General features: G+C 40.6%; 1 protein-coding gene across 2 annotated transcripts in view; it reads left to right on the top strand.

The window, feature by feature from the left end:
* The window catches only part of TNFSF11 (TNF superfamily member 11), a 260,427-nt gene extending 243,577 nt beyond the window's left edge, over positions 1 to 16,850 (top strand). For both annotated transcript variants that reach the window (XM_033947655.1, XM_033947654.1), the window contains exons 3-5: positions 3,715 to 3,760; positions 7,304 to 7,396; positions 14,140 to 16,850. In XM_033947655.1, the coding sequence (XP_033803546.1) occupies positions 3,715 to 3,760; positions 7,304 to 7,396; positions 14,140 to 14,573 (573 nt within the window). In that variant the 3' untranslated portion in view covers positions 14,574 to 16,850. The remainder of the gene's footprint in view (positions 1 to 3,714; positions 3,761 to 7,303; positions 7,397 to 14,139) is intronic.
* The last annotated feature ends 420 nt before the right edge of the window (positions 16,851 to 17,270 follow it).

Raw genomic sequence — 17,270 nt, 5'->3', positions numbered from 1 at the left:
AGCGGCTAGTGTGTACGGCATTTTAGCATGCGCTAAGCGTGCACTTAAAACCGCTAGCGTGCCTTTGTAAAAGGAGCCCTTAATATATCACCTTTTCTTGTAAAATAACAAAGAAATTTACAAACGACTTAAAATAGAATAACCTAAATTCAAATTAATTAAAAGGGATACTTGCATGTGGGAAAGGAGTGAATGCAAGAGTAGGAATGCCATCAGTGGCAAAGTGGCGAAAACGCCTCAAACCCTGGGTTCTGTCATGTTTTGTTTTGAAGCTGTTCTGCTTTGAGTGTCTTGAGGGGGGGTGGAATAGGGTGGACTGGGGGTGGGGTTTGAGGATTTAATTGTAGTTTGGGGATATTTGGGGGGAAGAATATTGAGAAAAAAGGGAAAATAGAGCATTTGTACCTTCTGGTACATTTTTCACTCAGTGTATGGTTGAAGGACTGTTATTTACTGATGTAATATGCAATTTTTAATTATTGTATTAAGGAAGTCAATGTTGGAAATTATATAATGCTATTATCTTGCTGCATTCTATTTGACAATAATCAGATATACAAAAAAAAAAAAAAAAGGATCTCTTTGGGATTTTGCCAGGTATTTGTGACCTGGTTTGTCCTGCTGGAAGCAGGACTTGATGGACCTTTCATCTGTCCCAGTATGGCAGGTTTTATGTTCTTATATTCTAATGGAGTTGTATCTTTCTACTACTTTTGTTGACCTGGGGCACAGCTGAAAGAAGCATATCAAAAGCTGGATAGGGGAAAAGAGAAGCCAGAGAGCTGGAGGAACTTGAAGCAGATGAAGAAAAGTGAACGGAGGAGGAACTTTAAATGATCAGGGGATGGTAAATATCCTGAATGGAGCAAGAGGAAAGAAGTGAAGTGATTAGGAGGAAGAAGAGGAACTTGGATTTGGGAAGGGGAATTGTGAGGAAGAACGAAGGAATTAGAAGGGAAGAAAAACCTAAGGAAGAGAGGAGGGGCTACATGGACCTGCATTGCCTTTATAAAAATGTGTCAATTATTTTGGATATTGATTACCATTCCTTAGGGAACATTTTTGCTGATAAGCACTTAGGCATCCTACAATGAAACTGCTGTTTCATTCTTCATACTTTTCAAAGTATAGTTTCTGAATTTCTTCCCCCTTCCCTTTTTCCTGATTCAGAGAGAACAGCGAGCTCTCCACAGGACCAGATGCTCTCACATTCCTTGGAGTCTCTTTTGGAGAGATATGTGCAGCTTCATCTCCTGGTTTGCACTTGCAGTGTGCTGATTTCTCAGGGATGAATTCTGAGTGACTGGCTTTTTTTCAGCCTTGCATGGATATTCTGATACGCCAAGGAGAAGCGGGAGGAAAGGAAGGTTTGGAAGTGGAGGCAGAGACCGTGTCGGCCACAAGAAAGTCATTACCTTGGATCCCAACCTGCCCCTAGAAAGGGATCAGAAATCTATCAGTTCTTTTGGTTGTTGTGGGTTTTAATAAACAGTACATCTTTACGTAAACTTTTGGGGCTCCTTTTACAGAGGTGCACTAGTGGTTTGCGTGCATGCTTAGCACGTGCTAGCCGCTAACGCTTCCTTTTAAGCAGGCAGTAATTTTTCAGCTAGCACACGCTATAACACGCGCTAATCTTGTGCATGCACTAAAAACGCTAGCACACCTTAGTAAAAGGAGCCCTTGGTGTCATCTGCGGTTAGTATGCATCTTAGTGCTGGATCTGAGACGATGTGTGCAAGTATATATTTGTGAAAGTGATATGATTGAATGGACATGTCTGAATAATGTGCACTGTTGAAAGGGTCTATTAATGTTATTACTTATTTGGATTTATTAACTGCCTTTTTCATGAAAAGATTTACCCAATGTGATTTACAATACATTGAATAGGTACTCTTAAGTATTTTCCGTATCTGTCCCAGCAGGCTGATAATCTTAATATGGTACCTAGAGCAATGGAGAGTTAAGTGACTTGCCCAGAATTACAAAGAGCAGAATGGGATCAAACTTACAACCTCAGGGTACTGAGACAGCAGCTCTAACCACTAGGCCAATGTCCTGCAAACTTATGGACACCGCAGCACATTAAACTTGGTGCCGTGGCTGGAGGTTATCCTTAAGTGTGCAGATGTCAAGGCGATGATGTCATGCATGCATAACATCATCTTGTCAACTTATGCATGTGCGCGGAGGCCCTCCAGCCTCAGCCCTGAGCCTATTTCTATGCCATTAGGCGTTACTGACGGAGGAGAGGTGTGGGGAGAGGAGGAGAGATGCCGGCAAGGAGGAGAGGTGCCGGCGCTGGCTGACAGCCTACAGGACTTGCCTCTTGTCACGAGGGGCACATCCTGTAAGCAGTCAACCGGTGCTAGCGCCTCTCTTCTTTGCCGGCATCTGGCAGCACACCTGGAATGCCGCAGCACGCAGTTTGCGATAAACTGCACTAGGCCATACGTCCTCTTTAAGAGACAAAACATTCAGGGGTCCTTTTACTAAGATGCGGTAAGCATTAATGCGTGCGTACCACAGCAAAAAAGGCCTTGGTGTGGGGCATGCTCAGGCGTCCTGTGGCGATTTTGTAATCAGCACATACTAACAAAAACAGATGTTTATTTGTTTTTAGTACTGGGGGTGGTTCTGAACATAGAGAGTAGGCTCTGCGCTTTTCATGAGCCCATTACCACCTATAAAATAGGTGGCAGTAGGAGCTGTGTGCTAATGGTAAAGCTAGCACATGGCCATTAGTTAAAAAAAAAATAAAAATGGTAAAAGCATCCATTTTAATTCTGCTGGAAAAATGGCCTTAGCGCATGGGAATAACTCACATAAGGATGCACCAAGGCCACTTTTTTATAGCGGTTTGTAAAAAGAGCTCCTATGTATAACTTTTGGAAAATATATTAGTGTAATGGGTTTTTCTTAGTTCATAATTTTTGTTCAAAATGTCCTCCTTCAACCTTAACACATCCATGAAGTCTTCGATGCCACTGATTAAATGCTATCTTGCTAAAACGGATCTTTATGGTTACTTCCTGAATGGAAGTGACCATTTTGAAAACAGGGCTCATCCAGTTTTACCTTATCTTGCAGTAACACCTGCCAATAATAGTAACAATTTTGAAATAATAGTATGTTTGTTTCAAAAATGTTGGTGGTGGGGGAGGGTCCCAACTCTGTGTAGGATGGTGAATCAAATGGAAGTAGAGCCCAATGATAGTATCGATAGCTGGTCTCCACTTGTACACAGAAGATGTTCCTTTTCAGACCTTCATGAATATGGTTTGTAGAACGTGTGAGTGGGTGCATCATGCTTCCGCTTTGGCCATGCTTCCACTTTGGCCATATTCAAATCCAGCTCCTAATTGGTGTAGCCTGACTTTAGAAACAGGAAGAGGCAGTCGGAGCATACCGTGAGTGATTTTCTGTACCGCTGGCGCCCCAGGTGCCCTCTCCTTTTGACAGGCGAAAGACCGTATTTGTGGTTTTTCAAAATTTGCGGGTGTTCCTGGAATAGCAGCCTAATTTGCTTTCTTTAAAGAGAGGTGATATTTAGCCAATGCAAAGTTGCTGTTCAAACACTGCTTGCCAAATAGGGTGTGAGTCAACTAATTTATTAAAACTGAAAAAGCGAACTTTTTTTTTCTTGATACTGAGATTTTAACGTACAGGAAGTGACCATTTTAATTGAGTCTGTTATTTTCTTCATTTCAGGAAGTACGCCATTACATGAAAAGAATAAAGCCAGATTCAGAGGAAGGTAAGTGATTGGTCATTGACAGCAATAGGAACTATATTTTGTATAAACTATTTTTGACACTCATATTCCACAAGGGCTGAAGTTCAGAGACCCAATACAATTCAAGTTAACCAGATGAGTTATTTGGCTATGTTTAACTAGATATTCAGAGAGCTTTTCCAGTTTATCCCCTGAATATTCCTCATTATTTATTTATTTTTAGTATTTCTATACCACTTATAGTCTAACACCCTCTTCTACAAAGCTGCGCTAGTAAAGCCCTTTAAATCTCTATGGGCTTTGGGGTTGTTTCCACGCAGAAGCTGCTAGCGCTGCTTTGTAGAAGAGGGAGTAAGTGATTTGCATTCAGGTACTCAAGCATTTTTCCTTATCTGTCCCAGTGGGCACACACTGTACCTAATGTACCTGGGGCAATGGGGGTTTATGTGACTTGCCCAGGGGCACAAGGAGCAGCATGGGATTTGAATCCGCATTAGCCACATACCTTATTTGGGTTTCTGCCAGATACTTGTGACCTGGATTGGCCACTGTTGGAAACAGGATACTGGTCTAGATGGATCCACTATATCTATTCTTATATTTTTATGTACCTCTGAATTCTGTAAAAAGTGCTAAAAATGCTGTGTGCAAATGAGTTAACGAGCTCTGACTTAACAAGCAATTATTGGCGCTAACTGATGTTAATCAAAATTTACATGCGTAAATTTAGTCATGGGATTTGCACCTAAATTTTACTCACGCATCCAAAAAGGGGGCATGGAAATAGAAGAGACATGGGCAGATTTGGGGCATTCCTGCAAATTATACATGTAGTTATAGAATAAGCGGGATCTAGGCATGATGATTTGCACCATGTTTTAGTTGGTATAATATGGCTGCGCCTAAAGTTAGGTGTGGTTCTCGATGCTAAGCGCTATTCTCTAAATGTCACTTAAGTGCCATTTATAGGAGAGTACTCAGTGCTTTTTTTCAGTGCTGATTTTTTAGGCACCGTATAGAATCTAATCTAAAAAGTATCTTTATTTATATGCTGCCTGCAAGCTACTGAAGTGATGAACTTTGAGGTACTGTAGGTAATTTTCTGCCCCTGGAAGGCTTATAATTTAAATTGGCACCAGAGGCCATAGAGAGTTAAGGGACTTGCCCAAGATTAGAGAATGACACGGGGGCAAATTTTTCCCCATCCCCGCAGGAACTGTTTCCTCGCCTGGTCCCCATGAGTTCTGTCGCTGTCCCTACCCCATTCCTGGAAGCTCTGTCTTAACCGCACAAGTTTTCAAGTTTCAAGTTTTATTAGGATTTTATATACCGCCTATCAAGGTTATCTAAGCGGTTTTACAATCAGGTACTCAAGCATTTTCCCTATCTGTCCCAGTGGGCTTACAATCTATCTAACATACCTGGGGCTATGGAGGATTAAGTGACTTGCCCAGGGTGACAAGGAGTAGCGCGGGGTTTGAATCCACAAGAGGCTTGTGCAGATGAGGACAAAGCTTGCAGGCATGGGGAAGGGACAGGAAAAGAACTCACTGGGATGGGATAAGACAATGAGTTCCTGCGGGGATGGGGAAAAATTTGTCCCCTTGTCATTCTCTACCCAAGATCACAAGGAGCTGTAATGGAACTTGAACCAGGCTCCCCCTAGCTCTCAGCCTACTGCTTTAACCATCGGGCTACTCCATTTGCTCTTCTGTGGTACCTCTGAATAATATAGATAGAGTGAAGGCAATATAAGAAAATTATCAAAAATTTTGCCCATTAGTTATCTGGGTTAATGCTCTGGCCTGAAGCTTGTTCTCCTCTCATTAGTAAATAATGTAGAAATGTGCTGGTGCCAACTAGGGGATTAGGTAGTGGAAGTCAAAGTACATAGTAAGGTGTGCTCAGACATTTCTTCCTGCTGGTAGGATCCTTAGCCTATCTTCTCATAAGGCTTGCTTCTCATAACAGCAGTGATCTGGATCAGCAAAGAGATACTGAAGATCTAATAAGTAATAGTGTGCCTTCAGACCTACAGTAAGGGATCTTGTCTCTAATAAAGGAATCAGAGGCAATCAACTGCTGCCATCTGGCTAACACCAGTAATTCTTGCGTCTCCTGTGCATTCAGGGTGATTTCCCACAAGTTACTTACTTTTCTTATATTCTGTACTCTCTTTGGGTCAGAGATAAGCTCTTTAATTTCTGGAACCATCTGATTCCTCCTCATCAAAAATAAACATACTTGGTTTGAGTTTGGGGAATATGCAAAACAGGCTTTCTCCATATCCAAACCTTATGCAAATTAACTTTCCCTGCTGCCCTCATACTTGGGCAGGCTCCTTCAACCAAGCATCTAGGGAGTAATTCTCCTTATCATGTCTTCCAAAACAAATTACAAAAATACACAGACAGACTGCAATCTAGCCCAAAATTCAAAACGTCATTCTTCTATCCATTAAAAGTAAGTACTTTCCCAGTTTTCTTCTTTGTTCATCCTTTGGGATGCTGTTGTCAACTTGGCCCTTCTTCCTCCTTAGAGTATCTGGACATGGGCTGCAGGTTCTTCCTTTCTTTCTTCCCCGTTTCTCATTTCTGAGACCTTCAAGGTATCGTATTCTCTCTTCCCCACCCAATCAAGATAAGTGGTCAATTCCTCCCAACTTTAACTAATATGGGCCCAGTTTCCTGTGGAATGATTGCATGTATCCCTGCCTTCACTTTGGCTCACTGTATGCCCTGATTTTGTGCAAGGCCTTATAACCTTTTTATAACCTGACAGGTCCTGGACCTGTCACAATATTCATTGTGAATATCTTGAAAACAAGACTGCCTTGTTTTTCCCTGAGGACTGGATTGATAATCCCATTTACATTTAGGACAGATGTTTGTACAGCCAAACTTTACAGATTAAAGTGTAACTGCCTCTTCCTACCCACCCCCTCCATTGCTCTCTGACGCTGACCAGTGGCAAACAGCTAAATTTTGTTTGGTCAATGCTTTGCCTACCACATATCCGGTAGTTTGTCTGGAACAGTTTTAGGTATGTCATAGTATGGGGTATAGTTGGCCTATTTTTAATAGTAACTCTCAAGAAACCAGAAACTACATTTATCCAGCATCTATCAATCCCATGGATGCCGGTTAAGTGAGAGTCTACTGTATATTGTAGACAGAGGAAGGGGGAGAAGGAGTAAAATTTAGTAATGAAAGATTTTTCCTGGTAACTTCCAAAATTAACTGGATATATATTTTGAATACTGAACCCACAGTATTATAGATGGTCTATATCAGTGGTTCCCAACCCTGTCCTGGAGGACCACCAGGCCAATCAGGTTTTCAGGCTAGCCCTAATGAATATGCATGGGGCAGATTTACATGCCTGTCACTTCCATTATATGCAAATCTCTCTCATGCATATTCATTAGGGCTAGCCTGAAAACCCAATTGGCCTGGTGGTCCTCCAGGACAGGGTTGGGAACCACTGGCCTAGATTTCAATTTGTTTTGAACCCTACAGTGCTAATAATCTAATTTTGTAATATTACTTTTTCTTTCATCCTCAGCTCTTGCTGAAGAAATGCGGCCGATCAAGAAGCACAGACATGAAAAATGGCCTATTGCTCATCTCACGATCAACCTCTCTAATCTCACATTGGGTAAGCTTGAGAAAACCTCAATCCAGCATATTGTTTAGAAAAAAAATAATATGAAACTGAATATCAAAAACATTGACCCACAATTCTCAGAGAACTCTGTCAGCTCACCAGATATGAAAAAATGAATAGGATGCACTTTCCAAGAAATACAGACTTTGTGGTATTTATGTTTAGGCTAAGGTTTATTTTTATATATTGAGCCACCCAGAAGTACATTAGGACTGTAGCGTATGTATTTCCTATACATATATAACCATAATTTATAGTAGTTAAACACTTTTAATTTATTTTTACCTAAGTGTGTAAAATACTTATCTTGGATAAAGAATAATTACAATTCTGTAGCACTTACTCCCCACCCCCATTCCCTTTTTATCAAGCTGCGCTAGAGGTTTTTAGCGCAGGTCAGTGAGGTAAGTGCTCCGATGCTCATAGGAATTCTATGAGTGTTGGAGCAATTTCCATGCCGGCCTATGCTAGAAACCTCTATCACAGCTTGATAAAAGGGGCCTTTAATTGGCTATGGGGCACCACATGAAGATAGGACTGAATTTTATGCGATCCTAATTATATGGTTACCTTGGCCACTTAAGTGCTGAATACTGGCACTTAAATGGCCAAGTGCTGACTTCATCTCAAGAACACGCCCAACCAGACATTTTCAGCAGCATTAACCAGTTAAGTGCCACTGAAAATTATTGGTTAGCCCCAAACAGTACCCTATGTAATGCTACTATTTTGGGTTTCTGCCAGGTGCTTGTGACTTGGATTGCCATTGGTGTAAGCAAAATACTGGGCTAGATGGACCAACGGTCTGATCCCGTATGGCTATTCTTATGTTCGCTGCATAAACAGGACCTGTTCTAAATTAGGACAAATTAGGGAGAAGTTAAGAATGTGGGCTACTGCTAAGATTGGTTGTTTTAGCACAAAGAAATGAGTCCTAATTTTTGATTACTGGTGTTAACAGTAAAATAGCACATCTTTATGGTAGCCTGCATTGATAATTTCCCCTCTTCATGGTAAAATAACATGTCCTAACATAAGCCTAGGTTGATTTGCATTTGTCCACATTAAATCTCATCTGCCATGTAGATACCCAGTCTTCCAATTTTCCTGCGTTTTAACAACTTTGAATAGTTTAGTATCATTTGCAAATGTAATCACTTCACTCATCATTCCAATTTCCACATCAATTATAAGTATGTTAAATAGTACTGGTCCCAAAACAGATTCATGAGGCACTCCACTATTTACCCTCCTCCATTGAGAAAAATGGCCATTTAACCCTACCCTCTGTTTTCTATCTGATAATCAATTCCTAATCTACACCATCTTTGCTCAGCAGCCTCTGGCAAATTTTCTCATGGTCCAGCAAGCCAAAACGTTCTCGACAACACTATACACATAGTCGCCCATTGGTCTACAGGATACGAATTTCCCTGCCTTGACCTATTTGTCCTTAAGTGATTTTTCACAAACACCCCTCCTACTATGGCTTAGAGCAGACATGGGCAACTCCGGTCCTTGAGGGCCGGAATCTAATCAGGTTTTCAGGATTTCCCCAATGAATATGCATGCGATCTATTTGCATGCACTGCTTTCAGTGCATATTCATTGGGGAAATCCTGAAAACTCTATTTGATTCCGTCCCTTGAGGACCGGAGTTGCCCATGTCTGGCTTAGAGTAATTTCTCTCCTTCCCGAAAACTGATTGACTGTGTCCATCATAAAAAAAACTTCAACCTAGGCCTCCTCTTAATCTGAATGGTTGATATTCATAAAGAAGAGAGTAAATTATAGATTGCACGAGATCTGTATTTAGATCTATTTTTAACATATTGATTTATGATCTGGAAAAGGATGAGGCAATTAAATATGCAGGTGACACAAAATGATTCTCTCTACTCAAAATAACAGAACACATAAGCTATGAAGGCACATAAGTGGTACCTGTTACTGTATGCCTTTTCAAAAAAGCCTCCCTGAAAGCTCCCACTTAAATTTATTTATTATTGCTATTTTATTGATTAGGATTTGTAGCTCAATACAAGTTAACTCAGGTACAGTAGGTATGTCCTTGTCCCCAAAGAGTTTATATTACATGTTTATTTTGTACTCGAGACTAAAGTAGAGGGTTAAGTGACTTGTCCAAGGTCCCAAAGAGTGGTAGTGGGATTTGAACCTGCTTTCCCTGGTTCTCAACACTCTGGTCTAATCTTTACATATGTACTTTATGCACACAGGGAGTAGTTGCAGAAAGAATGTGTCAACATTTAGGTGTTAGGTGTTAGGAATGCACATAAGTGACTAGAATATCAGCATATGTAACTAACTACCTCTTCGTTAATTGTGAAGCACATTCTTGGCACATTCCATGCCCTTTCTCTGTCAGTTGCCTGAGACGAGTGTGAGTGCGGCACACTGGTTAGAGCTATAGCCTCAGTACTCTGAGGGTGTGGGTTCAAACCCTGTACTATTCCTTGTGACCCTGGGCAAGTCACATAATCATCCACTGCCCCAGGTACATTAGAGCAGTGGTTCCCAACCCTGTCCTGGAAGACCGCCAACCAGTCGGGTTTTTGGGATGGCCCCTAATGAATATGCATGAGAGAGATTTGCATATAATGGAGGAGGTGGGCCTGCAAATCTGCTCCATGCATATTCATTAGGGCTGTCCTGAAAACCTGACTGGCTGGTGGTCCTCCAGGATAGATAGGGAACGTACTTGAAGTACCTGTTTGTAAACTGCTTTGAGTATGGTTTTATAACTACAAAAAGGCAGTATACAAATCCTTTTCCTCTAACTATTAGCAATAGCATAATGTAATTCCCATATTAAGCAACTACCATAACTTGGTAAACAGGTCTTTGAGGGTAATTCTACAGTAGGGCGCTTAGGATGAGAAGGTGCCTATTCTATAAAGAAAAGCAGGCACCTATTTTTAACACGATTGCTTAGGGGAGAGCGTAGGGGAGAGAGCGTGGTGGAGTAGTTAAAGCTACAGCCTCAGCACCCTGAGGTTATGGGTTCAAACCAACGCTGCACTTAATCCCCCCATTGCCCCAGGTATATTAGATAGATTGAGAGATCAGTGGAACCAACAGGGAAAAATGCTCGAGTACCTAAATAAATTCATGTAAACCATTCTAAGATCCCTTGGGAGAACAGAATAGAAAATTAAATAAATAACAGATATACCAATGCCTGTGCTTAGAAGTTACACACAGCAAAATATTTTAGTTCACATCCAATGTAACTAACGATGTAACTTGATCAACACTCTTCTAATCCATTGATTAAAGTACCAGACCCCCCAGCTTCACAAAATATAAATAATTTGTAATTCTTGTATTCGTATATATTAATACTATATTAGGTGGAAAAAAGGCCTCATAATTAGAGCACTATATTATCTGGTGTTAATGTCCAGCCTTTTTATTCCTTGTGATCTTTTTTTTTTTTAGTTCAAACATTTTTTTATTGAGTTAGGCAAGCGCCCACCGTATAGGGGGCAGCGGCGACAAAATGGCCGAGGCCGTTGCCTGGGGTGGGGAAGGGAAAAGGGAGTTAGGGAAGGGAGGGAAGAAAATCGGGGTAGAGAGAAATAGGGGCTAGGAATGAGTGGCCGATCAGGGTCAGGGACATAAGCTTGGGGGCGGGGTGAGCAGAGGGAGGTGACCCGAACTGTAGCGGAAGAAGTGCAATAAATTTGTTAACAAGGCAAGAAACATGCATGCTGTACCAATGCAAAGATTCACAAAATATTATCTATATAATGTAATACAGAAGGCAGAACCATGCCTATCTATAAGGAGGAAAGTAGCAGCACAACATGCAGCCAAAAGTACATGTAAAATCCAAAACACAGAGCACAGAGAGACACCGGAGCCATATACCTATAGGAACATTGGGAGTGAGCCATAAAGCAAGAGCCAGGTTTAGATGATGATATTCATGTTTCAGCACATGAACTGAATGTCGTCAGCCTGTGTTGCAATAGGAGTTAACTGGACTCTATATTTTAGTATAGGAACTCGTGGCCTTGTGTTTTTCCGCTATAACACTTTCATATTTTACTGTAAGGCATAGCGTATTCCACCATGTGTTGTAATTACATTACATTACTGATTTCTATTCCACCTCAACCTTGCAGTTCTGGGCGGATTACAAAAGAGACATCTGGACATTTCCAGGATGATTACAAAGAGACTTCTGGACTTTTCCAGAAGAGTTACAAGAAGAATGGTGTAGTATAGTTTAGGGAATGGGATACGGCAAGGAGGATTGGGCTATTCACCTTAGACATGTCTTTCCAGCAATGTAATATGTTTTTAAGGGCTAGAAATATCAATATGTTGAGCAGTCGCGCATTGTGATCAGGCAGCGTATGCGGGAGGCCATGATGACCTAGTACAATAATGCGCAAACTTAGAGGTTCTGACATGTTTAAGATTTTAGAAATAGTTTCCCATACTTTAGAAACATAGAAACATAGAAATAGATGGCAGATAAGGGCCACGACCCATCTAGTCTGCCCACCCCAGTGACCCTCCCTACCTGACTCTGTCAATAGATCCCACATGTCTATCCCATTTGGCCTTAAAATCTGGCACGCTGCTGGCCTCAATGACCTGAAGTGGAAGACTGTTCCAGCGATCAACCACCCTTTCAGTGAAGAAAAACTTACTAGTGTCACCATGCAGTTTCCCGCCCCTGATTTTCCACGGATGCCCCCTTGTTGCTGCGGGACCCTTGAAAAAGAAGATATCTTCTTCCACCTCGATGCGGCCCATGAGATACTTGAAGGTCTCGATCATATCTCCCCTCTCTCTATGTTCCTCGAGTGAGTAGAGCTGTAACATCCCTAGCCGCTCCTCGTATGGGAGATCCTTGAGTCCCGAGACCATCCGGGTGGCCATTCTCTGGACCGATTTCAGTCTCAGCACATCCTTACGGTAATGCGGCCTCCAGAATTGCACACAGTACTCCAGGTGTGGTCTCACCATGGATCTATACAACGGCATAATGACTTCAGGTTTACAGCTGACGAAACTCCTGCGTATGCAACCTATGATTTGCCTTGCTTTGGATGAAGCTTGCTCCACTTGATTTGCAGTCTTCATGTCTTCACTGACCTACTAAGTGTGCACAATCATAGATAATATGCGTTAAGGTGCCCTCCTGCAAATTACAAGACCAACACATGGGAGAAAATTGCTCGTGATCTTTTTTTTTTTTTAATATTCTTTATTCATTTTCAAGATTACATTAAGTGTTAAAAATATTCATTCACATTAACAATAAATTCATCACTTACAAACAATCAATGATACATTACATAGATTTTTATCCCTTTCCCTTTCCCATCCCTCCCATCCATATATTCCATTATCATATAAAACATCTAATAATAATATTCCCCCCTCCCTACACCTTAAATTGATAAATACAAGGGAAACAATTTCAATTAATCCTTACAATACTTTGTTAATGGTTTCCACACATCCTGAAATTTCTTAAAATATCCACGTTGTAATGCAATAAACCTTTCTATTTTATAGATATGGCATAAAGAATTCCACCAAAAGTTATAATTTAATCTCCTCCAATCCTTCCAATTATATGTAATTTGTTGAATGGCAACACCAGTCATTATAAGTAATAACTTATTGTTCGCAGAAATCTGACTTTTTGCTCTCATTTCCATACCAAATATCACAGTATCATAGGATAATGCCACTGGGTTATCTAATAAATTATTAATTTGGTCCCAAATTGATTTCCAAAAATTCATAATAAATGGGCAATGAAACAGTAAATGATCTAAAGTTCCTGCTTCTAGATGGCAGTGCTCGTGATCTTAATCATTGGCCAGAAAAACACCAACCTCCCTTTCAAAATTTCTGTTAGTCTTTCTTCTTTTCTTATTCTAAGGCCTTTTTTTCCTCCACCTAATATAGTATTAATATATGCTTCCCTTCTTTCTTGCGGTGCCATATGCCTGGAAAAGGTTGCCTGAATCAATACGTCGTGCTCCGTCCCTGGCAGTGTTCAAATCCAAGCTAAAGGCCCACTTTTTTGAAATTGCTTTCAACTCTTCAACTCCCCTCACTGCTGTCAGATACCTATGCCCACTATAACCTCCTCAACCTTGAAATGTCCTGTCTAAATTAGATTGTAAGCTCTTCTGAGCAGGGACTGTCTATTGTATGTTTAAAATATACAGCGCTGCATACGCCTTTCAGCACTATAGAAATAATAAATAGTAGTAGTAATTAAAAATTATTTATATTTTGTGAAGCTGGGAAGTATGGTACTTTAATCAATGGATTAGAAGTGTGCTTAGAAGTTAGCCAGAACATGTGAAACGATAACTACTTTTCTGCAAATGATCAAAAATTGTAATTTATGCATGTACTGTATTTGCCAAACTCTGCCCAGCACATGTCCAGCGTGGTGAGTTCAAAAGAACATAAGAGTAGCCATACTGGGCCAGACCATGGTCCTTCTAGCCCAGTATCCTGTTTCCAAATAGTGGCCAGTTCAGGTCACAAGTGATCTATTATTTGTGATTTTTTATATGAAGTGATTTACAAGCATTAGTGGGACTATAGATGCAGGACATCTTGTATGTATTCAACAGGAAACTGTTTTGTGTTTTCCCTCAGTGTAGAGTGTTTCTCAAGCAGTATATTTGGTGACTATTTAAGGGTGCTTCATTTGCAAAATTCTTTTTAAGGTACACAACAAAAAGTTGATCTTCCGTCCTGGAACTCCCAAGAAGGCTGGGCAAACATATCAAATATGACATACAACCATGGAAAATTGAAAGTCAATCAAGACGGATTTTACTACGTGTATGCGAATATCTGCTTTCGGCATCATGAGGCTTTAGGCAACAATGATCTGAGGGGCACAGTCCTTCAGCTGATGGTTTATGTATGTAAATCGAACTTGAAAAAGCAAAGTTCTGAAACTTTGATGAAAGGAGGTGGAACCAAGGTATGGTCAAGCAATTCACCGTACTATTTTTATTCGGTATATCAAGGCGGGATCTTTAAGTTAATGGCTGATGACGAAATATTTATCCAGGCATCAAATCCATCATTACTGGATCCAAGTCAAGAGGCATCTTATTTTGGGGCTTTTAAAATCCATGGTCTAGATCCATGATTCTTTCTGATTCATTCCCTATGTGATGTTCAAGGGTAATAACATTGAAACAAGAAAGACAGTATGTTACTTATGGTAACTGTTTCAGAGACTACTAAATGATTATATTCTTTGACATACATTTTCCAAATGTACAGGCTATATTGTAAAACAAATGTATATTATGTTTTGAATCACTTGAATTAGATTAGTTTCTTGAAGCAGCTGGTTAATGTAGCTGAAAAGTTCAGGGGCCTGTGTTAAACTTTCCTACATATATAATGTTACCTAGCTCCATACACTTTTTCATACATTTGAGTAAGATCTGACATTCACTGTTCCTTTTGCCGTTTTGTGACTCATAGCAGCCTATAGCAACCAGGCAGAGGAAAAATAGAAGAAGTCAGTAGCAACAAGTGGATTTTATTTTACAAATCAACAGTAAAACACAAAGTAAAAAATCAACCATAACAATACATATAGTCTAGTCAGGCTCAGCTACACACAGAACTCCACCAATCCAGTTGCAATCATAAGTTCATCAATAGCCTGGGATGTTTCAGCGTAGAGAATGACACAGGGACACATTTTTTTCCCTGTTCCTGTGGAAACTCATTTTTCTGTCCCATCCCAGCGAGTTCTTTTCCTCTCTCTGCCTTATTCCTGCAAGCTCTGTCCTCATCTGTCAGAGCTCTGACAGATGAGGATGCAGATGACAGATGCACAATGCCTCCAGCACTTTAAAATCATAAGTGTTCGAGATCTGCATGGTTAAAGTAGAGCTTACAGGAATGGGACAGGGACAGCGACAAAACTTTGCAGGGACGGGGAAAAATTTGTCCCCCGTGTCATTCTCTGTTGTAGCGTAACCATCTGCCATCAGGGACCACTAATAATTAGCATAAAGACTGGACCATTGCTGTAAATGAGGAGCATCAACAGAGTGCGAAACCACTCCACTCCATGAGGGGCTCTGAATCTTTGGGGACTGATGGGACCGTCTTAATGAAAATCCTTTAATCAAGCCCCCAATGATACTGCAGGAGGGTAGATAGCGTATAACTCCAATTGTAATGCAAAAAATATCCCTCAGGTAAAGAGTGGCTTGTTCTAAGCAATTGCAATTGATAACCTTTTGGCGTCTGACTCCTATTGGACTGTTTGTATCTTTGTTGTGTTGATTTTCATCATAGCAGATAATGTATCTGTTAACACCTACGAGTACTACTTCTGTTTGAACTCTTGTTCGGTTGCTGTTGTCCTTTTGCTGCGGATGGACTTGCCTATGGCAGTCATTCATTTAAGAGGCACTTTCAAACTAGAACCTGAAATGAGAAAATAAGATATGCCAGATATTATTTTGGAACTGTATACAGCAACCCTTTGTACTGTTATATTATCAATTGTACTCTCCAAAAACAGTACTTCAAAACATATTTATTATAATTTTTAACTTATTCATTGGTCTTCAGAAGTAGCAGTATTAGTCAAATGATTTGAGTGGCTAAAATACTATATGGCACTAGCCTCTTTATTAGACCCGTTATTTTGTATAAAGTGCTTTAGTGCCTTAATACTTTCAATACTTCAATAAATATATAGATGATTAATCTAAAAAAACGTTCAACTTTCAACTTGTCTTTTTTTCTGAGTTTTCCTTTGTCAATAAATATTGGGAAGGGACCTGTCATTCCGACATGTTTCGCCCAAAGGCTATATCAAGAAAAAGTCCCCTACAATAAAAAGTATATATTCATTAGACTCAACATCAAATTTATGAAAAAAGACATTACTGCTGTTATAGGCATCTTTAAAAAGGGGGGAGTTTACTCAACCAACAAACCCTTAGTAGTTGAATAGTTACCCCTTCTGTTTTAGCTCCACACCATCCTGATCATTAGTGATTTTGAGCCAAAGATGGCCGCGGCATTTTTTTTTACTCCACTTTTAAACCTCCCACTTCACTGACTTCAGAGGCAATAATAGCGATTCAGGAATCAGATAAGAGACATCCATTCTATTTCCTGGTTTAAACCTCCCGGGTGTACCGTATTTAACCTAAAAATCCAGTTTTGTTCACAGTAAATATACGTTCATAATCATCTATATATTTATTGAAGTATTGAAAGTATTAAAGCACTAAAGCACTTTATACAAAATAATGAGTCTAATGAAGAGGTTACACTTCCCCCTCCCCATTCACGGTTTCAGTAATCACGGTTTCACATATTCGCGATTTTTTGGGGAGGAGGAAAAAAGAAGAAAAAAAAAACATTGTTAAGTCTTCCCCCCGGCATCCTGGCCTTACCTGGTGGTCTAGCGGGCTTTCGGGGCAGGAGCGATCTTCCTATGCTCCTGCCCCATGCAGATCGCCATTAGGAAATAGCTGTAGGGAGTTCCCGTCGTGGTCTCGAGAGACTACGGGAACTCACAGCAGCCATTTCCTAATGTCGATCTGCACGGGGCAGGAGCGTAGGAAGATTGCTCCTGCCCCGAAAGCCAGCTAGACCACCAGTTAAGGCCGGGAAGGTGGGAGGGAGGCGGGGGTGGGTCAGGCTGGATATTTGCAGTTTTTTGCCATTCGCGGTCCGGCTCTGCCCCTATCCCCCGCGAATCCGGAGGAAGAAGTGTAGTGCCATATAGTATTTTAGCCACTCAAATCATTTGGCTAATACTGGCACTTCTGAAGACCAATGAATAAGTTAAAAATTATAATAA

This window comes from Geotrypetes seraphini, chromosome 6 (genome assembly GCF_902459505.1).
Source record: "Geotrypetes seraphini chromosome 6, aGeoSer1.1, whole genome shotgun sequence".
NCBI classification, from domain to species: domain Eukaryota; kingdom Metazoa; phylum Chordata; class Amphibia; order Gymnophiona; family Dermophiidae; genus Geotrypetes; species Geotrypetes seraphini.
Note: the sequence above shows the minus strand (reverse complement) of the source record. Positions and strands in the feature narration are given on the sequence as shown.